This window comes from Ursus arctos, unplaced genomic scaffold (genome assembly GCF_023065955.2).
Source record: "Ursus arctos isolate Adak ecotype North America unplaced genomic scaffold, UrsArc2.0 scaffold_20, whole genome shotgun sequence".
Taxonomy (NCBI): domain Eukaryota; kingdom Metazoa; phylum Chordata; class Mammalia; order Carnivora; family Ursidae; genus Ursus; species Ursus arctos.
In genome coordinates this window covers 8,945,166-8,972,729 of record NW_026622875.1, presented here as the reverse complement: position 1 = coordinate 8,972,729, position 27,564 = coordinate 8,945,166, and the positions used below count along the sequence as shown (strand labels likewise).

The 27,564-nt window shown below is 42.2% G+C and overlaps 1 protein-coding gene across 7 annotated transcripts in view; it reads left to right on the top strand.

Annotated features, from left to right (window-relative positions):
* The window catches only part of KCNAB1 (potassium voltage-gated channel subfamily A regulatory beta subunit 1), a 362,204-nt gene that overhangs the window by 320,031 nt on the left and 14,609 nt on the right, over positions 1 to 27,564 (top strand). For all 7 annotated transcript variants that reach the window (XM_057316034.1, XM_048216301.2, XM_026497343.4 and 4 more), the window contains 3 exons: positions 20,718 to 20,803; positions 21,454 to 21,574; positions 22,862 to 22,956. In XM_057316034.1, coding sequence (XP_057172017.1) covers positions 20,718 to 20,803; positions 21,454 to 21,574; positions 22,862 to 22,956 — 302 coding nt within the window. The remainder of the gene's footprint in view (positions 1 to 20,717; positions 20,804 to 21,453; positions 21,575 to 22,861; positions 22,957 to 27,564) is intronic.

Genomic DNA, 27,564 nt, shown 5'->3' with positions numbered 1-27,564 from the left:
CGAAGGTCCTCCTACTCTGCTGCCGTCTTCTCCTCCTCTACCCGGATCCATGACTTAATTTAAGAATCCCACACTGTATTTAGTTTCATGGCTTTTTAATCTCTTTTACTCTAAAGTGGTTCCTCCAACATTTTGTTTTCTCTTTAATAACATTGACATTTAAAAAAGTTCCAAGCCAGTTGTTTTGGAGACTGTCTCTCAGTCTGGATTGCCTGATAATTTTTCTCATGATTACATGAAGCATTTTTGGCAAGAAGACTACATAGGTGATGTTGGGTTCTTCTCAGTGTGTCCCTCAGAGGACCCAGGAGTGGCACTGTATCCCATTATGGGTCATGCTAAGGTCGATCACTTGGTTGAGATGATATCTGCCAGCTTTTCCCACCATCATGGTACTTCTTTGACTTGGTCATTAATAAGTAACCTGGGTGTGCGATTCGTTGAGACCACACCACATGAATAACTGGGTCCTCCACAGCCTGATTTTAACATCTACTGAGGATCCCCTCCTGCATCAGTTATCACAACGGGGTTGCAACCATCTCCATTTATCAGTAGATATTCTTCAGTAAAGATGAGCTTTCCCTTCTCCTCCCCAACTCTCATGGTCATATCTGGAGCTCCCTCACTTTCTTCAAGAATATAAAGGTTGAGTGAGAGGAGGAGAGAGGATCAGGTGAGAAGGGCATATCTGGAGAAAACTATGCCATGAGTACCAACCCACCTCAGCAGGAGGAGAAGACTGCCTCTTCACTTCAACCCTGGCTGGGGGTGAGGAGTTACAAGGTCTACTTAGATTGTTTGAAACATGAGCCTCACAGTTAGGGAGCATAGTGGCTTGGGAGCTGACTCATGTCTGGCAAACCTAGATGTGGAGAAGTGGGCTGGTTCTCTCCTTTCGTACAGCAGGAGAGTGTGCCTTCCCTGGGGGTGACAGGGCATCTGTGAATGTTTCCTACGTGCACTTCTTTTGGGGTCTGTCCTCTAGGAGGACAGCCTCCTGGAGGGCAGGGAGTGGGAGATGGGGGCTAGAGCTGAACACCCACATCTGGTAGGAGAAGGGCCCAGAGGAGAAGCAGGAAGTACAGGAATAGAGAGACCAGCCTTGTCCCATTTCACCGGCCCTTCCTGCAGACTGCTACTCTAAGCAGGTTCCAGGTAGGAAAAGGAAAAGTATTTGAGTTTGGAGTTTTGATTGATATCTATGGAGGCTGTATGTATGATTTTAAATGACGTCAGAACTGTCTGTTACCCAGGAGTGGGCAGGAAAACTGTGGGATCAGCCGGGGCTCTCATCGGGGCGAAGATACTTGTTCCCACTGAATGTTAAGGGCTAGTGGGAGATTAAAAAATGAAGTTGTATTGTGATTACATTGTCATGAGTCATGCTTGTTTCACATACTAGTTACATATGTTTAAATACCTAATTTTAAAGTCAATCTGACTTAAATTATACATGAAAAAAATTAACTCTTTCATTAGTTTCAGAAAACAAATTTATTTGCTTTATAAGAAAATACCATTATGTTCAGTATAATCGGAAGCTTAGGAAAACCTTGTGTCCTTTAAATTCAAGTCTCCACAAATTATAAAATAAAGCATCTGACCACCTATATAAAATGTATCCATTATGCACAGACATCTCCCATACCCCACCACAGCCCTTCCCCACAAAATCTCCCCAGGAATCTGAAAATTTTTGAAAGTTCATTTCTACTTTGGCAAGTAATTATTTGTTAAAGGTTCAAATACTGAAAAAGATTATAAGCTGCTAAACGTCAGCCTCTGCAATTGGGAATTTATCCATCCTTTCTAAATGCATCCCTACGTTCGGTTTTGTTCTATTTTAATTCTGAGAGGTGAGCTTGTGTTACGACTAGCTTCAATGAAGCCAGTCCTACAAAATTAATGGTAATTAGATGAGATACCTTTAAACAACTTTTGAAACCCTAGTACAGTCAAGCCAGAATTTACGTATAGAAGAACACTTGTTTTTGTTTTCTTAATGGCTAGTGGATGGAAGGAATGGGTACAGGGAAGCAGTGGAAAGGGAAAGCAAGTAAATTTAGTATCAGCAGAGCTCTCTTTTACTTGGAGAAAGAAGGACAGTTTTGTATCATTAACATGGAAACTGGAAATATATTTGGTAATGGAGTGAACTTAATTAATCACCTAGAAATGGGTGCTTTTTCTAATCAGAGGAAAAAAACAAACTGATATAAGAATTCACACAAAGCTTAAGAGAAACAAAAAAAAGGGAGATACGGAGACAAAAAGAAAAACCAGGGAAAGAAAAGATGGTGGAACTTTGTTTCTCCCATCCATCTCCCTACTGTCTTCCCAAGCACAAGACAAATATTGCAAGTACCTTTCTCAAAAAACTGACAGGATGCATGTTAAATGTCATCTCATAGCACTCAACAATGGTCCAGGGAAGAGCATAGTGTACTAAAAATAGGTCTAAAACTGGGCTCATTAGTTTATTTATATTCAGTTAATATTATTCAGCGCCCACTGTACACTAGGCATTGTTCTTGATGCCTGGGATATACAAGAGAACAAAATAGACAAAGATTCCCACCCTTGTGGGACACATTTGATTTACCAGGAGTGACAGGGAATAAACAGTGAAATAAGAAAATTATATAGACTATTAGAAGGTGATCAAGTGTTATGGAACAAAGGAAAAGGAAGAGCAGAAGAGTGAGAGTGGGGATGCTCCAGGAGTTGAAAGTGGTCACTGAGAAGGTAAGATGCCAGCAAAACCCCGAAGGAGTGAAGTGAGTAACTAGAAGGGAGATAAAGACATTGTTCTGGCACAAAGACCCTGCGATGGGAGAAGCCTGTTGTGTTTGAGGAACATCATGGACACCAGTGTGACTTCAGAGAGTAAAGAAGGAAGGGTGTAAGAGAAGAGTTTAGAGAGATTACAGAGACATTTGGCAGCCCTCTGAATTTTGGACAAAGAAGTGACATGACTAACATTTCAAAAGGATCCCTCTGGCTTGGAATTATAGTGAATTATAAAGGGGCACATGTGAAATGCGAGGTAAGAATTATAGCAATCTAGCTGAGAGAGGAGATGGTTCAGATGAAGGTGCTAGCTATGGAAGTGTAGGGTTTGAATTAATACTGAATGTATTGCCAGAAGAGCTCCCGATGGGAGCAGACAACTGGAAAGCCAGACCCTTATATATTAAAGTGGAAAAAAGGATGGAGTGGGTGTAACAGAGAGGAGTGGGGAATGACTCCCAGGTATTAGGCATGAGTCACCAGAAGGATGGAAGCTGCCAGAAGCTGCCATTAACTAATATGGGGACTACTATAGGTGGAGCTGGTTTGTAGGGAAAGACCTGGGGGCTTGAGTTTGAGATGTTCATTAGATGTCCAAGTAGAGACGTTGACTTGGCAGTTAGACACTGAATCTGAAACTTAGGAGACAGGGATGGAGGTGTACCTGAGGGAGTTGTCTGCATGTTAAAGACATTTAAAGCATTGAGAATTGGTAAATCACACAGGGAATAAAAATAGAAAGAAAAGGCAGGAAAAAGTCATAGAAAGAAAGACCAAGGACTGAGCCCTGGAGTGCTCCAATATTCAGAGGCTGGAGGAGGAAGGGAAGGAGAGAGCAGGTTAAAACAAACAAACAAACAAACAAACAAACAAACAAAAAACATACCAAGGAGGAAGACGTAATTGACTATATCAGTGCTACTGATGGGTCAAGTCAGATGAGGCCTGGGAATATCCATCAGCATTAATGGTATGATACAGTCAGATGAGGCCTGGGAATATCCATCAGCATTAATGGTATGATATAGTCAGATGAGGCCTGGGAATACCCATCAGCATTAATGGTATGATATAGTCAGATGAGGCCTGGGAATATCCATCAGCATTAACGGTATGAAGATCATCAGTAAACTTTGGTGAAAGCGGGAGTGGGTGAGGGGGTAAAAGCCACCTAATCTCTGAGTCTCAGTTTCCTCATTTGGAAAATAGTGAGGGAAATCTCTTAGTTTAGGATGACACAGTTAAATATTTCTGCTCCTTTCTCTTAAAAAAAAAAATCACCCAATAAATAACATAGAGGGCAAGGAACAGAAATAGAAACTTCCTTTGTGATAAAAGTAGCAGACTACTGGAAAGCCAGACCCTTATATATTCAAGTGGAAAAAAGGATGGAGGAATTGTAAATGACTTAGCAGAACTGAGGGAAGATTTATTAGAAGTGCCCACAGGTGAGAAGCAAATTCATCTCCACCGTAGAATCTCAGAATGGTTAGAGCATTAGATGCACCAACGTTACAGTAGATGGGGGTGAGGGAGGAACTGGAAACAAGGTAGTTGTTTAAATAAACAACAGAACTATGAAAGTCCTATGTCCCTAGGTCTGCAGACAATGAAGGAAGCAAAAGGTACGTAAACTGGAGCAATTGGCTGAGGGGCTGTAGTCTAAAAGATTCCAGACACAAAGGAAGGTGGGGCTAGGCTGGAACAAAAAAAAAAAAGAAAGAAAAAAGAAAAAAAGATGATGAAGTGAGACCCCATATGTCTCCTCTCACTTACTTCCAGGTCTCTATAGCCAGGTTACACTTTCCCCAGGTAGAATATAAGAGAATATTTCTCTGGAGAATATTTTTTCAAGAAAAAACATCTAACAGATATGGACATTGTTGTGGAAGAAAACCCCAGTGGGAAAAAGTGGTAAGTCCCCTCATTGTTCCCACAGTGACTCTCACTAGTTGACAAATGCCAACCGAACAGTTTTAGTGTTCTACTTGTAACCATGAACAGAAACCCAAGAATCACCTGACATTCAAAGAGAGCCCCAATATGGAAAAAAAAAAAAAAAAAAAAAAAGCTCAAGTAAATAGAAGAAAACAGAGTAATACAAAGATAAGGAAAATTCCAAAGAAACTATAGTTAACATAGTTGGTGAGATAAGAGGAGGTACTGCATCACTGGAACAAGAACAGAATGAAAGATCAACAACAGCACAGAATTAGAATTTAAAAATGTAGAGATTAGAAAATATAATGGCTAAAAAACTTCAAAATTTTAGAAGTCAACAAAGATCTTGGACGTTACAGTTGAGGAAATATTCCAGAAAGAAGGGGGCGGGGCATGGACAATACATGTGAAAAAACAACAAAATTCAGGATTTGTCCAGGAAGTCCAAGATCTATTCACCTGAAAGATATCTAGAGGGAAGAAATAACAATGGAGGAGAGGCAGTCATCAAAAAAAAATAATACGGGAAAATTTCCAGGTTTGAAGAACACGAGTCTCCAGATTGAAAGTGTCCGCCAAGTACCCCTGGGCAGCCTGCTTCTGCCTCTTCCCCTGTCTCTCCCTCTGCCTCTCCCCCTGCTTGTGTGCTCTCTGTCTCCCAAAGAAAGAAATGAAATCTTTAAAAAATAAATCAATAAAATATTCCAGAGACTTGTCAAGGTACACATATGAAGGATATGAAGGATTGCGAGTAAGGATTACCTCAGGTTTTCGACAGCAAAATGGGAAGATGAAGTAAAGCTCCAAATAAAACTGTTAATGAAGAAATTGTCAACTGCAGGAGGAATGAGAAGTTACAGAAGGAAGGCAAGATGGTCACTGCAAACTACTTTGCTCGGAAGGAGACACTAAATTTGGAGTCGTTAAAATGAAAGCACGGAATGGGAACTTACCCCTAAACTGAGATGGGAACATATTGGGAAGATGGTGAAGAAAGAAAGGGTGTTAGCGGGAGCTAAAACCCTCACCTCCAAGGGAGGTCCACAGAGAATGTCTAAAAAAGCTGGACCAAGAGCGTAATGCAGAAATACTGAGAAACGTAGAGAGTAATTCTAGAATAAGCAACATATATTGGAAGTGGTTACCTGTGGGGTGCAAAGAGTCAAAGTTCTGCTGATTTTGGTTATAAGCCTTTAGGCAGTGACTCTTTAAGTGGTGCGCATGTGTCACATTGAGAAAGCTGAGGATTCAGTCAATAACCACACACATACACACACGAATGAGATAAAAGCACCAGTGGTATTGAGTTGTCAGTACTGTGATCTCATGGCTGTCAAAGTCCAGGCGTAGTCCTTGGGGTTTAGAAATACACAATCAAGTTTTCCTACCCCAGATTCCAGAATCTCTCACTGCATCCCTCCAGAAACACGCCAGCACCAGAGACCTATCCACCACTTCCTAACGAGCTGAGCCGAGCCAGACTCCTTCCCTTGGAGACCTCTAAAGCGGGCTGTGCTATGTAATCCACTGCGGGATTATGAGAAGAAAACATAATTTCCATTTATCTCATATTTTATGATTTTTAAAGTTTCTATTTATTGTATGTATTTTTCTATTTTAAACTATCCACTGATACAATTTCAAACATTCTAAAGAAGTGAAAATAGGGGCGCCTGGGTGGCTCAGTTAGGCATCTGCCCTCGGCTCAGGTTGTGATCCCAGGACCCTAAGATCCAGCCCCCAGTCAGGCTTCCTGTTTAGCGGGGAGTCGTCTGTCTTCTCCTTCTCCCTCTCCCCTCCCCCCAGCTCGTCTGCGCACTCACGCGCGCTCTCTCTCTCTCAAATAAATAGATAAAATCTTTTTAAAAGTTTTAAAAAATCCAAAAGTAGTAAAAATAGTACAAAAATTCTTATATACCCCTCACCCAGATTCCCTCAAGTGTTAATATCTTGCATAACCATATACTATTATTAAAATCTAGAAATTAACATTGACACAATAATAATATATAATCTACAGATCGTATTCGTATTTCTCGGATTTTCTCACTGGTATTCCCTGCTACTCCATAGCTACTTTAAGATCACACATTGCAGCTTGTCTTCATGTGTCCTTGTTCTCCTTGAAGCCCTTGGCCTTTCTTTGTCTTTCATAATTTTGACAGTTTAGAAAAGTATTAGCCAGTTCTTTCATACAGTGTCCCTCAACTGATGCTCTTCAAATATTTGCTAGTCATTAAATTCACATTAGACATTTTGAGCAAGAATACCACAGAAATGATGTTGTGTCCTCTTCGGTGCTTCCTGTTGGGGGGGTGGTGTGCATAATGTTTATTTTTCCTGTTACCGATGATGTTAACTTAGATCACTTGGTTAAGGTGATGTCTACCAGGTTTCTCCTCTGTAAGTTTACTATTTTTCCTTTAGTATGTCCTGTATTATATGACATTGAGTATATATGGTATATGCCAAATGAGTGTTTGGGGGAAATACTTAAAAACTGTGCAAATATCCTGTTTTTCATCGCACTTTAGCCTACTTAATTTTAGCATTCCACAATGATTCTCACCTGAAACAAGTATTATGGTGTTTGTCAAATGGTGTTTTTCTATTTCTATCATACCTACTACATTTTTTGGTTGGCATTCTATTGTAAGGAAGAGCATTCCCTCCTCCCCTTATATTTCTTTATTCAGTTATTAAATAGTTATGCAATTTTTTTCAATTATTTATATCAATATGATCTCATAGATTCTTATTTTATTCTATGATTTATACATCATTACTCTCATTATTTGTTTTGTTACCACAACTGTCCACAACATGTCCATTTGGACGATCTTTGACATGTCTTCTGTGTTCTCATGGCATGTCCACATCTTTTCTTCTTTTTTGGGTCTTTTTTGCTTTCCCATCATAAGATGTGCCAAGCTCACCTGTGCTTTGCCCAGCCCTGTAAGCAGCCATTTCTCCCAAGGATCCCTGGTCCTTTTAACGGAGCGCAGTATTTTGCAGCCAGGATCTGGATGCCATTACATATATATATATATATTTTTTATAACATATTAGCTTTGCGGTAAAGGTACTTATTTTAACCAATATACTTTTTTTTAACTGATTAGGAAGCAAAGACATTTTTGAAATCACTGCTTTTAGTTTCAAGAAGCACTGCTCATTGTTTCCTTAGCCTGAAATGTTCCCGAGGAAGACACCCTGATCCCCTTGGAATTAAACACCCCTCCTTTTTCACATATACAGCCTGATGCTTTTTCCTCTATTTTGCGCTTACCTTTTCCTGCCTTACATTGGAGGTGGTAATTCAGGAGTGAAGAACAACCAGGAACTCATGATCTCTTTCTCCATCGTTCTCTGTCTATCCTGTTAACTTTCTATATTGAAAGAGGTTCACGTGTAAAAATTGCCAGGCAGTGAAGGCCAAGTAGGGAAGAGAAATGGTCCACGTTGCTATGTCATAGGGAAGTACCATGCGTTCCCACATACACACTGGCCAGGCCCCCAGAGGAAGTGAGTGATCCCAGGGAACAAAATGGTTCCTGTCGTCTCCCCAAAGGAATTCTGCAGTCAGCATCTCATCCCTTTAATGTAACCCGTCATGCTCTATCAGGACTTCTTGGTCCACTTGGCTGGCACAAGTCTGCCAATTGCTAAAATTCTGCAATGTTCTCTCTGTTGAGAAGCAGACTAGAACCAGAGTGCTTGCTTTCACTTACTAGCTGGGCTTCTTTGAGCAATTTACTCCCCTTCCTTGTGGCCCAGTTTTCTCATGTGCAAAATAAGAATAACAATCATAGACCTTTTCTATGAGATTGTTATGGTGATTAAGTGAGTTAATATATATAGTGTTTAGAACAAGGCCAGGTGCATTAAAAGTGCTAAATTACTGTTAATGGTTATTCTTAATACTCTAGAAGACAGAAGACCCTTAAATTTATATGAGGGAGCCTCACAAAATGTGGTGTAGAAATATAAAGCTCAGGGCAAAAAGGATTAAGTCAAAGTAGGGTTTTGTGTCTAATTAAAGACCAAACCCCAAGAGGGGTAATTCATTATACCTTTTCGGTCACTGACCCCATTCTTGACGCTCTTTGCCTTACAACCAGGCATGCCTTTCCCCTGAAGCACAAGGAAGTGTGTTCTGCGTGGAAAAGGTGGATATGGGGGTGGGGGTGGGGAGGAGCTGGACAAGCCACAAAGTAAACGTGAAACATTTTCCTTCTGTGTCAGTTTTACTCAAAGATGCAGAAAGAAAAATGTTACTATTGCTCTAAAGCAAATGCTTCACTGAGGTGTGGAGTAGCCATTTGCATAAATTTTTATGCTAAAGCCAAATCCATCTAAATAACATTTGCTGTTGTGGCCACTTTAGTGGCTCATGTGGTAGAAACGTTTAAGAAGCATTGTCTTTTCGTGAAAAACCTTGGTAAATCCCTTCTTAGCAGAAGATTCTAATAAAGAAACGAAGGGAAAACCGCCATCTTTGGGTGGGGAGTGGGGAAGAAGATGAAAAATGGGAAAGAAAGTCCCAAGAAAGAGATTAAGGGCTCCAGATACAAGCAGAACAGCTTGGAACAGTGAAATAGATGCAAGGAAAAGAGCGTGAACATCCCAGGGCAGACCCGGGAGGACAGACTAGCCTCCTCCTAAAGGGTTCTAGCAGCGACAGTGGCCCAGCCACCACTGGCTGGGCCTGCCTTATATTTTAACATACAAAGCAGCCGGTGACTCATTTCAAACGTGAACAGAGTTAGTGTTCCCTCTTTACCAGGTAGTTCACTGTTGAAAAGCTGAGAAAATCGTTCCACTCCCCCATTTCAAGCTTAAAAGTTGCCTTTTAGTTAGTTGCCTTTGGTTAGTTACCAGATACCTGACAAATATAGATAAGCTCTGCGGAGCCAACATGGATTTGGGGCTGCCAGTGAGCTGCATCTGCTGTTGGAATAGCGGGTTTAATATCACCGAGATTAAGATAGCATCTTCTTTCAGCTGTCTCCTGTGGCAGAACCAGGAAGTAAGGCCAGCTCTACATTTTTAAAGAAGCAATAAAGATTGCTTCCTGTTACAGCAAAAAACTGGATTTGCCAGTAGAAAAATCTCATTAGGATAAATATTTTTTTACTCTTATCAGTCCCCTGCCAAGTTGCTTGCTTTATTCTTACATCCACAAGATAGAATTCCTTTTAAAATAAAGTTAAAAGCCTGTCCCAAGAAGCTGATGCACAGACAGACAGTTGTATAAATAAAAAGCTCCAGACAGGATAACAGAATAAGAAGCTACATGTCAGGATTCCACATCTGTCTGTCTGGCCAATGAGGATGACATTCCACAATTGAAAAGATCAGAAGTTCAAGGCTTGAGTCACATATCTGCAATGCAATGGTGGCTGCTCCCTGCTATAAAAATAACTATTCCACTAATGAAGCATATTGGGTGCCCTGTGGGTTGGGTGGGGTTTAGGAACATTTATTTCTTAGTATCTCAATGAACATTTGGAAAACTATTCCTTAGTGAATGCTTTGACAATTTGCTTTCGACATGACTAAAGGCTTTCTTCCTGGGTGGATACAATTGTTAACCTCTATGAGCAATAGCGAAGCCAGAAGGACAGGCATGACGTACATAAACATGGAGGGGGACAAAGGGAAGGGGGCACTTCACTTTGTGTGAATATGAGGATCTGTGGGTGAAGCTGGCTTTGGAGAAAAAGTGCAAACCTGGCTCCACCAAGTTTTTCATCTTTCTGAGCCTCAATTTCTTCAACTATAAAATAGAAATGTGTAATTCCACCTCATAGGGCTGCAGAAGAGCTTAAATGCAGTAATGCTGGTAACACACCTGGGACGGAGCCCAGTGCATTGTAAGTACTCAGCAGAGTTAGCCTTCTTCCTGTCCCTCTGTTGTTGTGCCCAACGAGACTCGGTCCGAGCACAGTGAAAATTGTGGGTTGTCTGCTGAGCAGTCATGGTTCTCTTCTCAGATACCCAGGTTTTCATGTGGGTGATGACCCTGCCCCCACACCACCAAGTGACCCATAGAAAAGCCACTTCCTCTCCCCTTGCTGGTCCTCAGTTCCAGTGTGGGCTCTGGGTCATGTTAAACCACGTAGTCCCTTTTTTACCCTTGGCCAGAATCACTGGTTCATGCGACCCAAGCAGCTTAACCAGAGTGAATCTCAGGAGTCAGAATGCTGAGGCGAAAGAGTCCTGCTGAGCGTGGACGAGGAAGCACATGGCCCTGGCTGCTACTGAGAGCCACCTTAATGCCACAGCGGAAACCAGCATGGGGATAGTAGAGTTAGAAAAAAGTTGGCCCTCAGTGACTTGTTGGAACAATCAGTTCTGAAGATACATGACCTCTATACTCGCAGTGACAGGAGCCAATAAATCTCTTTTACAATTTAAGAACTTACATTGAGTTTTTAGTAACTTTATAAAAACAAAAACCCAAACCTAACTGATATACCAAGATGCTAGATATATCCTCACTTCTCAGTAAGAAAAACTGCAACCTAAACCTCAAAAGGATTATAAAATACTAAGATAATCATTCTTTAGATCTTGTATGTATTATGGTTAAATGAGGGGTCTCTGTAACATCTACCTTATCTTTCTATGTGTTGCTTGATTAGGTTTTATCGTCCTACAGCAGAATTACCTTCTACCATAATTGTTCCCGATATATAAGAAAGGTTTCCCTTAGCTATTTCAAAATTAGAATAAGTTGGTTCTATCAAATCTAAATGGCAGGTTAATTTTTTTATTTACTTCTGCATACATTTTGTAAATCATCCTGTTATATTCACTGGGGAAAAAAACACAACTTATTCAAAATCAGGGTGCATAGGTATGTCATCTATGGTGGTGATGAACAGCTGGTAACACTTGCTTCGAGAATTTTCTAAACCAAAATTATCTTGGACTTGGCTATAAACTAAGGTTGTGTCACCCTAAAAGTCGTATGTTGAAACCAAATTCCTAGTGTGATGGTATTAGGAGGTAGGGCCTTTGGTAGGTAATTAGGTCTTGAGGGTGAAGTCCTTATACATGGGATTAGTGCCCTTATAAAAGAGACCCTAGCAATCTCCCTCACACCTGTGAGGACACAGCAAAAAGATGCCTGTCTACAGACCAGGAAGTGAGATCTCAGCCGACACTGAATCTGCCAGAGCCTTGATCCTGTCCTTCTCAGGCTCAGACTGTGAGAAATGAATGTTGTTTAAGCCACCTATGGTATGTTTATGTTTATTTTTGTTATAGCAACCTGAACAGACTGAGACAGCCATGTTCTGTGATAAAATTGGTGGGGCTTAATTGACAAGAACAAAACTTTAAAAGTTTTGGCAGAAGGAAGAAAATCTTTTCTCTACTTTTAATGTCTTCGTTTGTATCAGAGAGATATCCCATATCTGGAGAAGACCCATGTTCAAACTACAAAAACTCCCTTTTTAAGGACTGGCTGGTGACATTGTCAAAGGAAACCCCAGGATGCTACCTTACCGGACCAATTTCCTATAATCCACTGATGGTATAACTTTTAGCTTCACAGATGAAGATATAAGTTAGGTATCCAGGAAATTTGCACAACCCTGGAATTTCAGTTCACTTAGATTTATTTGTTTAAATCTGTTTATTTGTTGCCTTGCTCCAAACAAAATTTAAGGCAATGGGTTTATTTACTCTCATTTTGAATATTTTTAAGTGAATCAGCATTCACTCCACTGTTCACAAATCCTATAGAAATATATAGGAACAACAATGGGGCACCTGGGCGGCTCAGTTGGTTAGGCATCCAACTCCTGATTTTGGCTCAGGTCATGATCTTGGGGGTGGGATCGGGCCCTGAACTGGGCTCCATGCTCAGTGCGGAGTTTGCTTGAGATTGTCTCTCCCTTCTCCCTTTGCCCCTCCCCCCCAAACAAAAAAAAATCTTTAAAAAATATAATAAAATAATAAAAAATAAAAAACCTTTGGGAAAAAACAGCACTATACTCTATACTCATCATAGATGCTACCTCCTTTTCATCAGGACAGAAATCATCTCTTTACTACCATTTAGTATTAACCAAATAGAGATAGTACAAGCTGATAGTTTGGGATCACCTGGTTTTAGTAGGAAATAATGGGGCCACATTTAGATTATATTTAACGAAGAGGTGTGATTTTCTGCTCCGTATTCTACATCATTATTTCTTGGAGAGGACCAGCAGGCAATAGTGGGAAGACTGGAGGTGGTGGTGAGAGAGTTACAGGGAAAGAATGAGAGTGCTCTACTGAAAGATAAGAAAGTTATGTCATTGCCTTAGGCAAGTCGCTTGGCCATTCTTATCGAGGTGTAAAATGAACAGTTGCTCTCTTGCTGGGGTGAAAGAGCACGTGTCTGGAGGAGGAAGAAATAAAAGTATACAGCATCACATAGCCTCCCCCCTCTATAGGGGGAGCTGATAAGGAATGAGCAGAGTTCCCAGAACAGCAGTGTCTGTGTGTTCCGGAAAAGTCCCAGGAATTTCAGGCGCTTACTTCAGGAAGGTGCTCTTATTTGCATGTTCTGCAAAACGGGGTTTTTGGTTCTGGAGTTTTATTCTGTTTGAGATGAGGTGAAAGGTGGAGGGGGAGGGAGGCATCACAGAGGGAGGTAGGGAAATGCCACAGAACGCAAATCCAATTAAATGATCTCTCAACCTCCAACTCTACGCATTTATTCTTTCAAGGTCGGCGTAAGGCTGAAGGTGGCCAAGCCTTTGTACCAGTCCTGCAGAGGTGGCCCAGTGACTTACTCTGGAACTCAGGGGTATTTACCAACTACTGTTTTTGTTTCGGGCCTTTGGACTTCAGGTCAAAGAGAGACGGAAAGTGTCCCATTTCAGAATCAGGATCAGAAATCACATCTGGGCAATCTCAGAGGCTCAGTTCAAAGTGTCTAGGGTCCAGAAAATACCGTGTGTGGCAAAGCAGAGAGGTTGAGGACCACGTGCCCTTTGGGACAGGGTAGTCGCACGGCGAGGACAATGCGCTGTCCTTGGAGACCTACAGCTCCATTCTGGGGTCAGAATTTTGAATGAGGTTTAATTTGAAAGGTTTTACCGACTTGACTCAGTCCATGTATTGCTTCCTAGTCTCTCGACTCTAGTCTGTTCTGATCATTTTGGCCTATGTCTTGATCCAGAAAGCTTATTCTTTGTAAACGATCTTGCGAAGGCCACTTTTTCTCTGAGCTTCGGCAGGTCAGAGGCAGACACAATCCCTTTTTTTGGCTTTTTTTTTTTCGGAGAGTCATCACACTTAAGGTCTTTCTTCAAGGAAGCAAAAAGAGCTTACACTTCCCGAGTCATTCATATACATCATGAACTAGGGTGACCAGGTGTTAAGTGCAAACGGACGGGTATAACCGCACGCAAGGCAGTTCACGTTCACAAATGCACAGTGGGAGTCCGTAAATGCCCACCTTCTCCCACAGCGCACAATATACACAGCCTTCCAGAATTTCAAGGCTAAAAGTGGCTTTATAGACTATCTGAAGGGAACTTGCCCAAGTGACTCCGAGCCTCAGCCTCTTCACCAAAAAAGGCAGGTTAGGATATTTTCCACCGAAACGGTTTTTAGAAAGAGTACCTATGTGCTCCAGTAACATCGATCTGCCCACCTGTGTGGAAGAAACTGAGATCCAACAAGGTCGAGGGGTGCTCCCAAAGTGGTGACAGCAGTGGGACAAAAACTAAGGCCTCCCAAATCCTGGTGTGTGCTCTTTGAGGCAGAGGGAGTCAGGCTTTCCCCAGACACTCAGCAAAGCTTTAAGGCTGAACGCGACATGCTCCATTTATAGGGGTGATTTCCATTCCTGTGAAAAAGGAGAGTTCTCTGTCTGCGGACACTCAGCTGAGTGCTGAGAGAGGATTCTCCACAGGACGAAGGATGGATAAAGCAAGCAGCAACCTCTAAGCCGCAAAGAGGCACCACTATAAACCCACCACCACGTTTCTGAAGTTAAATAAGCAAATAAATGATGGAAGTTAAATAAACAAACAGCTGGTTTGGAGGGGAAATTGTGCCCAGGTTTAGACCCATTTTTTTCTTCGTGTCTGTAACTCCTTGGAGGAAACCAAGTCCCTACATTTTACCAGTGCCTCAACCTCCACCACGGTCCTCTCTGAAAAAAGAAAGGATCTGCTAGCAGTTAGGCTGAACCATGTGAATGACGTGGTCCGCAGTCAACCATTTCTGAACGCTAAAAATGGCAATTTCATTTGGTTAAAAATATTTGTGAAGTAATCTGTAAATATTTGTGTTTTAAAGTGGCACCTTTACGTGATAGGGAATTTTCTTTCTTTTTTATATTATAAAAGTATGATAACACATTTACAGGAATTTCCAGGAAACTTGGAAAACAAGAGAACAAAATTACATATAATTCCATCATAGAGTGCAATGATTAGTGTATTTCACTCTTAGCATTTTGGAAACATATTTGAAATATTTATAATTGTTAATAGTATGGAGGCTTTTAATTATACCTTAAAACAATGAACTTGTAGCCTCTTTCCTCATCTAGAGCAAGAGGAACCTACACGGGATTATCTCTAAGGTTTCTTTCGTTTTTATCATTCTGTGTCACTGTGGCCAGATTGAGTCCATTTTATTTAATCAAAACACCAATTTCTGCTTATTTTTATCTGACGTTCTTCTGGTTTATTGTTCATGCAGTGTAACTATTTGCTTACAACTTTCAAAGCTCAAAGGAACATTTCCCATGAACAACGGTTTAATGTCAGCAACGATCTTTTTTGTATGAGGGCCAATTAAAAAACTAAACAGGTTTATCAACACATTTTTTGCACTCAAGATAAACAGTTTTATTAAGTCCTTTAGCACAAAACACATATTTGAAAACAAAGATGACCTACATTACTGAAAGAAGAATGTCAACTTCTCTTCTTTTTTGTAACTACAATGTTAGAAACTGAGCCTATTTGAGAAGAAACAACCAGGGCCACATCCTGCTTACTTCTTACTCAGTTTGCGTTAGTTTTAAGATTCACAAATTGATGTACACACATTATCGCATGTCCAGCTTTGAAGAATTCCCTGGGATCAATATCGTCCTCACTTTACAAATGAGGAAATGGAATGCTCGCAGGAACGAAATTGACTTGAAGCATTTCTAGACAGCCAGCTGTGGGCTAAGGATACAGGGAATAAGAGAGAGCATCCTGTGGCCTGTGGGTCACAGAATAATGATTATTTCAACCTGGAAAGGAGGGCACAAAGAAGATTTAATGAAGTTTTTCAATAGTTCAGATAGTGTTTTTTCAAACTTTGGGATTTTAGAGCTCTTGAAAATAACACAAAAGCCTAGGCTCATTGAAGTAGACCAGGATCTGGACCTCTGCCTTTCATCAAACTCCTCCGGTGATTTCAGATCATACCAAAGCATGCACACCTATGTGTGCGTGCGGGCATGTATCCATGCAGGCCATAGTGACTGTCTGCGTATGTACTAAAGCAAATAATTAAAGGTTAAATGCATGAAGCATTTAGATGAAAGAGCAGAAGAGGAAATGTGGGAGGAACTTTATTCAGCCTGCAGTGGCTTACTTGGGAATGGTATAAAGCAGTGGTTCTCAAAACACACCGGAAATTCTTGTTAATTCTGCTTAAAACACAGACTGCTGCCCCCTCCCGAATTTGTAATTCAATAGGTCTAGAGTAAGACCTAGAATTTGCATTTCTAACAAGCTTCCAGGTGCTGCTGATGCTGCTGCTCCAGGGGTCATACTTTAGGACAATTGGTAGAGACAAGCGCAGTAGTTCCAAACTCTGGCTGCGCTCTAGAATAGTCTGGAATGTGTTTTTAAAGTACTGATGATGGGGCCTCAGCCCTAGAGATTCTGCTATAACAGAACTTCAGTGGAGGTCAGATAGCATAGTTTTTAAAGCTCCCAGGTGTTTCAATGTGCAGTCCCAGTTGAGAACCACGAATGCTAAGTCTTCCTGGAAAAGCAGAGGGAGTCACGTTCAGTCCTGGGTTGCCGGATTTAATCACGTTTGTCTGCATGTCTTTTCCCAAAGGCAGGTGCGTGCAATGCACATAATAACCTTCCTGACATCCTTTTCCCACCTGGAATCGATGCTCTGACAAGGATGCTTTAGAAATGCATTTCCAGGAGACAGGCCTAAAACGGGCTCGGCTCCGTTGATTTTTTTTTCTTTCAACAATGCTGCCCTCTTGTGTCCTTAAATAGTAGAATCGTGTAAAAGCCCACAACCATCAGATGGCAATGTCCTGCTCCATAGCTAAACAACTTGGGGGTTTTTTCTTTGATGTTAAAAAACAACAGCAACAAATTTAACATTCATTAACTTTTAATCTTGGCCACATGAATCTCCAGCTGCGGCCTCTCGGTTCTCCCACCATTTTCCCCTGCATTCAGTGCTGCTGCCTCCTCCAAGGATAAGAACTACTAGAGTTTTTTTTCTTCATTCCGCCAAACCCTTCTCTTCAGGGAAGCACAACCAACCAGGGAACAAGAAATTACCACCAGCTAAAGTATCTGGGGCATAGGAAGGTCTCGCATAGGCTCGTCCATATTCAGAACCATTCATTCTCACCTTGTCCTTCTCGCATCCATCTCTTCTTCACTTGATAGCTTGTTAAGAATCGAATTCCTCCCATGGGGGCTCCCACGTCTTCCCACGATGAGTTCGCCACACCTTTCAGAGTTCTGCCATCTGGATGCAGTGTCCTCTGCACCGCCCCCCCCCCCCCATCAAGGCTCCCTCTCCTGCCCCAGCCCCCAGCCGGGATCATCACCAACTCCCTCTTTTTGAGTCACTCCTGATGGCATACAGGCTATTTTTATGTCTCCCATCTTTAAAATAAAACTCTCCTTTGGCCCTAAGTACGCCTTCCGCTACTCCGCCATTTCTCTGCTCCATTCACTTCCAAACTTGGGAAAAGTCTACTCAGACTGTGTCTAAAGCCCGCCCACCCCCACCCCTTTCTTCCATCTGCTCCCGCCTGGCTGTGGTCCCACGGCACCGCTGACCCCGAAACGGCTCTTGTCATGGGCTGCAAGGGCCTCCGTAGTGCGCCACAGCCAGCACGCTGCGTGGTACCCTCTGATCTGAGCGCTGAGTGTCCCGCTCTGTGGCACAGCTCCTTCTCCGGCACTGCCTGCTCTTGATTCTGCAACACCCCCTGACCTGGCTTCCTTCCTGCTCTCTGGCTGCTGCTGAACCGGAGCCCAGCCGTGTGCTCGCCCTGACTCTTGGGCTGGCTTGTAGAAACTCTTCTGTGTCCGCCGCAGACTCCCCTACATAGTCTCATCTGCTGCTGTGAATTTGAAGACAACTAACAGACTGATCAGTGATAAATACGTCACCTCCAGCCCGGGTTGCTGACCATGTCATTCGTCCACTGATTTCTACTCGACACCTCCCCCTTTGTAGCTCACAGGTGTCTCCATTCGTCACACATCCAAAGAGGAACTCTGGATTCTTCTCCCGAAACATGTTGCTCCCTCAGTCTTCCTCATCCCTGTAAATGGCCAGATAATCTGGGAGGTCGTCTTGATTCCTTCCTTTCTCTCATTTGCTACATTCAGTCCATCCTCAAGCCTGGTGGATTCTACCAAAATCTATTTTGAATCCATCCGTGTCTGTCTTTACTACCACCACCCTCATCTCCCGCCTGGAATACTGCAATTCCCTCCTAAAGATCGAAGTGCTCCCTCCAGTCCTCCCCCTCACAGCTGATTCCCTACGGCCAAGTCAGAAAGCGTGTTCTAAAATGTGAGCTACATCCTCTTGCCTTCCCACTAAACTTTGACTAACATACGAACAACGTGGTTTGCCCTCTGCCAACTGCATCTTCTACCCCCGTGCTCCTTCCTTCCTTAAGCTCCTACCACAATGGCTGCCTTCTGGTTGCTAGAACTCACTAAGCTCCGTCCTGCACATGCTGTCCCACCTGCCTAGAATGAATGCTCTTTCCTTGTTCTTCCCATGGCTGGCTCCTTTTACATTCCTGATGCCTAAACTTTACTCCTCAGGGAGGCCTTCCTTGACCTCACTCCTTATCTCAGACCCCTATTTGCTTTCTTCACACTTCGCATTTTGTAATTACTTCCTTGCGTACATCCCCATCTCCCGCTCTCAACTCTCAGCTCCGAGTCCAGGAGCTCTGTATTTGTTTTGCTGACGGATGAACCCAGCAATGGCATAGTCCCTGGCAAATACTGGGTTTTTAACACATGTGTGTTGAGTAAGTGAATGAAGATACAGAAAGAGCCACAACCACAACTTTGTCTTAACCGTTCTCGTCGAAGCCTCGGTGCCACCCATCCACTACACTGTTCTGTGCTCATCTTACTGATTACAGAAGAGACAGGGGCACCTTGGGTTCAGTTTATTCTGTTAAGCTCACCAGTGTTTACCGACATGTTTGAGTCACCACAATATATCCAGCACCTAGCGCTGCAGACAATACATACTGCTGATGGAAATGACCCTCAGCTCCGAATGAGACAGGGTGTGAAGGGAAGGGGGCTGGTGCAACCATAGAGGGGTGCAGACAGAGCGAATGCTTCTGGGAAGAGGTTTAAATAATGGCTTTCTACTTCCAGAAATGTTCACCATAGGCGCTCATTTCCAGTTGATGATAAAAGGAAACTGTTTCGTAGAACTTTTCTGTATCTCATTTGCTTTATAAAGGTGAAAGGAACTTGTCGTTAGTTGCTGAGTAATAACTTGATATTTGGGAGTTTCTCCAAGAAAGAAAAATATTTTTCTTATAAGCCAGATTCTACCTCTGTTGAGTAGACAATGGTGAGTAAAAGCATTCCCATCTTCCAAACTAAGAAACCAAGGGCAATTTAAAAGCCAAACAAGCAAGGAAGCCAGGTCCCTAACCCTGGCTGTCTCACTCTATATCCTGTCCCCTACCAATTTAGATAGTGCTTGCTCGTGAGAAATAAAGTAAGAATACATCCACCTCAACTCAGCTTTGAGACAAGGATTTGATTTTTCTGAAGGACAGGGGTTAGTAGGACACAGAGAAGTCTGAGGCCTGCAACCCCTTGAAAATGTCAAATGACCTGGCATCCTGGGTGTTTGACCTGCTTTGTGGAAGAAACCCAGCCATGCCTTTGACTTTGCACGCCACTGAACTTGAGGCTCTCCATGCTCTCTGGTTTTGTATCACACCTAGCTGGTGCCAAGGAGATCAGCTCAACTCCAGCTCTCCGTGGAAAGGATTCATTCTCCAGTTTAGGCAATGTGATGTCAAGCTGAAGGAAGCTGATGAGCAAACTCCATGGGGCTATAAAGCAGGCCCTGGTGAAGGGCGTTACATGGATGTCTCAGAATAAAGTGTAGTTCGAAGTGGTCAAGGACAGGGTGTGCCATTGTGGGCTGGAGCCACTGGGGCTCAGCTGTTTGTGCAGCATTTAATATGTTTATCTTTCTGCTAAACATATTGTTGAGTCATCTCTGTTACACAGCCAGCCTGTGTGAGGCCCGGCTCTGCAAATCTAACACACGAAGACGGGCCTTCTAGCCTCAGTGACCTTACATTCTACAAAGTCAAAATAAATGCTTCCTCTTACTTCTCACTTTAGTAAGTGGCTTTGAGGAAGGTCAGTCCTATGTTCTTTTACAGGGCAGCAACCGTGAAGGAATGCAAGTAAAGGCAGAACTTAACGTGGTCATTATGTCTTTAATATCATTTAGTAGTAGTGCTGCAAACTGAAAATGGAAAGTCAGTTTACCCAAAAGAACCAGCAGCCTCTAAACCATCAATATTTCATGTTAGACTATTACGTTGTCACCAATGTCAACGTAATTATATTAATAAAACAAATGACTGCATTAAACTTCTAAGCTTTGGGCAGGGAAAAAAAAAAAAACAACCAAAGATCATGTAACTCTGAAAAGTAGAGAAACTAATGAAATGCTGTTTGGCCCTTCCACAGAAATTGTTCGAGCCATGACACATGTGATAAACCAAGGAATGGCGATGTACTGGGGGACGTCACGGTGGAGTGCTATGGAGATCATGGTAATTTCATTCCTATTTTCAAATGGCCACTAAATCCTTTATTACTGTTTTTCAAATACTATGTGTCAATTACAAGACCTTTTGCAAACTTTCCTAACAATCACCATGACACTAGAATGCTACAATGAATTCTGTCATTCCGGAGACGGATATGGGGGCTGGAGCTCATCAGCTCAGAATACAACAGGGAAGGAAGGTGCAGATCTCTAGCAGGAATCATATTCTAGCATGTTCTTCAGTGGCAAGAGGATACAATGAATTTCCCAGCTAATGAGACAGATGAACAAAATAGTCTGGCTTCCTTTTTTAAAAACTATATTAAATAACTATACTGTTTATAACATGCTAATGACACATCATTTTTCTATGTTAGTCTGAGTTTTATTTCTTTAGGAACTGAAATTATGGGTATTGTCATGGACTGTGATGAATCCCACATTGACTAAATCCCAAAGAATAATAAGGATTTCCCACATTTGATATTGCTCTTGGTGACAGTGATGGTCACAACTTGGCTTATTCTTTGGCATCCTACGTGTTTCTTGGTTTGTACTGATTTCATTACAACGCGGTTTTCTCATGCATACGAATCACAGAGCAGCCTTATTTCTCATGAGTATACATTCAGTTGCAATCTTATTTCTCCCTAGGAAGCCTATTCCGTAGCAAGGCAGTTCAATATGATCCCACCGGTCTGTGAGCAAGCGGAATACCATCTTTTTCAGAGAGAGAAAGTGGAGGTTCAGCTACCAGAGCTCTACCATAAAATAGGTAATCTTCACAATCAAATTTACTGATTATTTTTAACAATAGGAGTATCAGCGATCTGGAAAAAAGTGTTACGGAAATGCTTTCCTTAATGTTTCGAATTAACATAGAGAGTGTGAGAACTATCCATTTCAGAGACTGCAGGAGAATCAAACGTGCCTGCCGGGTCGTCTGTAGGATATTACCGATGAAATCCAAGCAGTTGTAAATCGTGACTGGTGTATAAGCTGTACTCAGAAGGTGTTCAAAAAAGTGCATATAGAAAGAAGGGCAGAAACAATGAATAAACTCATTTTTTCCATAAGGTTCTTCTCTAACAAAAGCATGCATCTTTGGGTAGATTATAACTGCCTTTCCCAAAACAATTATGGATCTATACATCTGTATCTTCTACTCTTTGCCTGGAACTATGTTAGACATGGGGAGGTAGATGTAATAATTTCAAAGAAAGGAAAGGAATATATATATAATATATTCTTATGTATGTAACATATACAGAAGAATTTTGGACATCGAAAAAACATGAATAAGCCACATTTTCTGCCTGATGTATCCAAATAGTGTCCAGAGAAAACTTTCTTCCTAAAAAATTGAGGTTTCTAGGAAATAGAGCAGGAAAATGCTAGGTGAGGAAAACAAAGAATAAAGAAAGTCAGCAGCAGTGACGGTCCTTGTAGTTGCTGGCGCTGGCTCTGTGTGCGCCCTGCGGCAGGCACTGTGCTGCTAAGGACCAGGCTCTGTACAGGCGCTCGGTGCACGAGGGCAGCACTGAAGCATTCGCCCGTGCGAGTCAGTGTTTGTGGCGGAGTGTAAAAAGAAACATCCAGTTTGGACATCAGCAAATTATGAGTGCACCATGTTTTTAGGCTTGTTTGGCTTGAAAACAAGGCCCGTTCCCTATAACCTACAGTACATGTTCAACTGGTCTATAAAAATGAAGCACAACCTATAAATAAATTTTAGGGGCACCTGGGTGGCTCAGTCGGTTAAGTGTCTGCCTTTGGCTCAGGTCATGATCCCAAGGTCCTGGGATTGAGTCCCTTGCTCAGCGGGGAGTCTGCTTCTCCCTTTCGCTCTGCCCCTCCCCCCTGCTCATGCTCTGGCGCTCTCTCAAATAAATAAGTAAATAAGTAAACAAAATCTTTTTAAAATAAATAAATGTATATATTTGTATAGGAACACTTATCTGACTAGCTGTTTTCCTGTAACTAACCAAGTCCTGTTTTAAACACTCCCGCACTTTTGATCTCCGTTTGCACAAGCAGCTTATTCCGTTTTTTTCTTCTGTAGGAGTCGGAGCAATGACATGGTCTCCACTTGCCTGTGGAATCATCTCCGGAAAATATGGAAATGGAGTGCCTGAAAGCTCTAGGGCTTCACTAAAGGTATTTTCCCCCACTTCTAGAAAAAAGTCGGGATGGGAGAGAGGGACGGAAGAAGATTGAACAGAACAGCTCTGCAGCAGCCTGTGGCTTCCTGCCTCAGGCAGAGCGTGGCCCTGGCCAGGCCAGTGTCCTCAGATGGGCTCCCTTAAGCCCCAGGAGGCCTCTGCTCCTGGCCAGGCATCAGTCGGGCATTCATAATCTGTCAGCACAGAAAATTCTCCTCCTCTGGGGACGGGGAGGAAATGCCCAATGCCCTGGTTAGGTTTATAGGGCTCAAATCCCAACACTGTTATTTATTCTTACATTAAAGAAGGCATTTCATTGCCCCTTGGAAATTGATGAAATGTAAAATCCCTTTTCTTTATAAGAGGATCTATTTTTACTTTTCTTGACAAAACAGTTGGGGCAAACCAATTGTAGCTGAGTAGGGCTTGAGGCGGATTGATGTTGTTTACTGTGTGGAGGTTGAGGGTAAGAGGGAGCGTTTGGGAAGCAGATACGAAGCCAGGCAAGCCTCTGTCACCAGCTGAAGGCTGGTGTTTTCACAGAGATCAAATAGCCACTGAGTCTTACAGTTTAAATTCTTCTCTGAAGCATAAAGATACTTGACATCACTGCCATAAAAGTACTTCCATTCAGAACATCTTGATGATTAATTCACTGGAGAGTACTCCGAACATCCCTCATTAACAACATGTCTGTTTTTAAAAACTTGAGACAATGTGTAACAACACTAGAATCACAAATGGTAATGTCAAGAGAGAGAGAGAATATTGGCATTTTTAAAATTCAGACACGGCAGAGGCCCCTAAGAAGCAGCAGTCTGACACAGCCTCTTGCTTTCATCAGCACCAAGTTAGCAGGAGGACAGCCCAAGTTAGGCCCGAACCACAACCCTGTCATCAACTTGAGGGGACGACTGTGTGCTTTGCTAATCAGAACCGTTTCAAGGCTCTAGGTCTCCCACTCTTTCTGCTTGTTACAGTTGACTTTTAGCTAGTTTGTTCTCTAAAATAATATAATATAAATATCTCCTAAAACATGGTGACATGCCTATTTCTAGCTTGGCATTATCACAAAATATAATTATCCTAGAATATTAATTGTGGTTTTGCTTCTGAAAATTGCACATTGTTCTGAATCAAGTTTAAGTAAGTTAGCAAGGAAAAACTAAAAGCATCTTAGGGAAGAAGGTATGAAAGGAGAAAGGCAAAAAGAGTGAAGGAGAAAGGGAAGGATTGAACATTGTGATTTTACTAAGCACCTACTGTGTGCCAAGCATTAGGCTAAGCATTTTTATTCATCTCCTTTAATCCACACAAAGATAAAGGGATACGGATGACGCTTACTCAGTTGTAGCTAAGCGTGTTGCCTCACATTCTTTCAGAGACTTTTTTTTTTAAGACTATTTATTTGAGAGAGGGCAAGAGAGAGAGAGCAAGAGAGAGAGAAAGAGAGTGTGCACAGAGGGAGAAGGAGAAGCAGACTCCCCACTGAGCAGGGAGCCCGATGCAGGGCTCGATCCTAGGACTCTGGCATCGCGACCTGAGCTGAAGGCAGGAGAGCTAAAGGCAAGTACTGAACTGACTGAGCCACCCAGGTGCCCCTTCAGAAATGTTTTTAAAAACTCAAAGTACTTCCACATATGCTGAGTACTGGTTCTCAGACTATCTCTATACGAGAGTTAACCTTTCCAGATGTAGAAACTGAGCACAAAGAGGTCAGATAATAATCCAAGAGCACAAACTCATAATAGAGTTTATACTAGAACCCAGGTTTCCTGGCTCTGTTTACCTCCCGCAGACATTTTTGTCTCCCTACAAACCCAGGTTTCTAATGGAGGAAGAAGTAGCGGTACGGTATTTGGAGTGTAAGATTGGCTGACCTCCATCATTGTTTGGAAAAAGCTCACAAATGGCTAAAAACAAACAAACAAAAAACTTTCATAAATGCATTAACAAAAGGAGAAAGTAAAAAAATAATAATAAAATGAGATACAAAATATTTGAAGGTGGCTAAGTCCAAAAGCAACTGAGAAAAATATTTCTATTGTTGACTTTGATAAAGTCAACATCTACTGAAACATCCTTAACAAGAAATATGAAGGGCTCTCAACAGGTGAAAGACCTCTTCATGATTACAAAGCAGCTTCTTTAGAGCTCCACAGACTCTCAAGCCTTCCTAAATCATTAGCCTGAGTGTTTCCCATACTAATACATGTGCACTTAGAAATGCCACTTGAGGGGCGCCTGGCTGGCTCAGTTAGTACAGCATGCAGCTCTTGGTCTCAAGGTCGTGAGTTCAAGCCCCACATTGGGCATGGAGCCAACTTAAAATAAAAAATAAAATAAAATTGCTTAAAAAAAAAACACTTGAATAGAGTAACTGAAGCAAAAAAAATAAAGATAGAGAGCTAGGCAAATAGATAAATAAGTTAGTAGCTTTTGCCTCTTCCCACCCCAAATAGAATGGCTGGTGCTTCACATTAGCTATTCTAAGTTATACCAATAAAATAGACACTGACATTTCATACTGTTGTAAATATTAAACTTGTATTTGAAAGATAAACTAAAGCAGTGTAAAAAATACCTATCTAGGGGTCTTTTAGAAAGTAACACAACCTGGGGGTCTTCTGGGAGGCTGCATGTGTCCGCCGCTCTAACAGTGACTTCTCAATCTTTTGTCACCACCTCTGTTTTCACTGCTGAGCTGTACGCTACTACTTCTTCACGTGTCTGTTAGACATCTCCCGTGGGCATTAGTCAGACCTAGTGGAATCTAGCATCACCCCCCAGAACCTACCCTTCCTTCTTGGTTACCCGTGCCTCCACCCTCCATCTGGCCATCGCAGTCAGAAGCCAAGGGTTATGTCAGACTGTCTCCTCTCCTCCCTCACTCTTGTCTAGTGGGGCCCCCACTCCTCCAGGCCACCTCCTGACTCTCTGTGGCCCATCCCCTGCACAGCCCCTGTTCAGACCATCATTTCTTCCCTATTTTGCTGCACCAACCTCCTGTCCGCACTCTCTCATTTTTTCCCCTTTTGTCAACTACCCATCAGTGGGACCAATTATCTTTCTGTAAGACTAATCTGACCAGATCGTAACCCTGCTTAAAATCTGTTACTCACTTCCCAGTCATTGTTTATAGGACAAAACCCAAACCCCACAGAAAAACATTCAAGGAAATACCCTTGGGATCTAAGTTGTGCTCACTTTTCTGTTCTCGTCTCTCCCCACGTTATACCACTGTATTGTTCCTCCAAAAGCACTGAACTCTCCTTTGCCTCCCAGAAATGCCCTTTTATTCATCTTGTGATGGGAGTCCTCCTTCTCTCTCAAGACAAAGCTTGGTTATCTTCATCTCTATGAAGCCTGTCCTCACTTTATAAAACTGAATTATCTGCATCTTCCTTTATTATCCCATTAACACTTCTTACAGAGTCTAAGAATTCTCTCATTGCAAGTGATAGAATTTAATTCAACTAATTTAATCAAAGAAGGGGAACATTTAAATACTCGCTGGGAAGGATGGAATGGGGATGATCTCAGGGTTGACTCCAACCACAGACTTATACATTGTCCGGACTCGCCATCTCCTCTATTTCTGTCTGCATGTGGGCGTCATCTTCTGCAAACAGGTCCTCTCCGTGAGGCCAGGAGCAGGAAAACTGGTGTTTGCAGTTACATCCTTACAGACACGTAATGTGAGAGAACAGACAGCTATCTTTCCTTATGACTTCAGTCCAGAGAAGACTGGCCCAGCTTGGGTCATGTGCCAACTTGTTAGACCAATGACAGTGGCCCAGAAGGTAAAGTGCTATGACCAGCTCCTGTCATGTACCATTGTTAGGGGCATTTTTCCATAAGGAGAAGTACAAACATGGCTTCTGAGGCAGTCATTGAGGGAGGCACCCCAACTATAAAACACTCCTCAAGCTACCAGACGGTGATTTGTGAGTATCTCTAGGGTAGACGGTGAAACTCCGGTAACTCATCACAGAGCCTGGCACATGACAGGCACTCAATAAATGTTTGCTGAAAGAGTGCAATGAGCCATAACGGAAGATCAACAAAGTCTGATCAACAGACCAGATGTGTAGCTTTTAAATAGACATTTTAAATAGAAATGAAAAGTGCAATAAAATTTATAGGCAGCTCTTTCCTGTTGCTAGCAAAATGCCTTATAGAAAACTCGTAAAAATATGTACCCCTCTGTCAAATGAAAATAGGAACATGCAAACTGAGGTGAATCAAGGTGGGGGAAGAGTGGCAGTTCGAGTACTCCAGGTGTTCATTAAGAAACTAAAAGTATTGCTCATCACGGTGTAATTTCAGAAGGAAATTTTTTAGCTTCAGCGGTTTACCTAGAGATTTCAACCTCACTATCAAAGATTGCGCTGCTCTTTTGAGCCAAAGATTTTGAAGTTTGAATTATAATAGTCAGTGATCTGGATGCTTACTCCAAGACAAAGTCCAGAGAAGAAATGTGACTTATTCTGTCCATGGCTTTATAGTTACTGCCCGAGTTTCAATCCGTTATTAAGGAACAGCCAACCGGAGGCTTCAGGGCCAGTCCCACAGACCACTCCTACCCCCAGCATTACCTGTA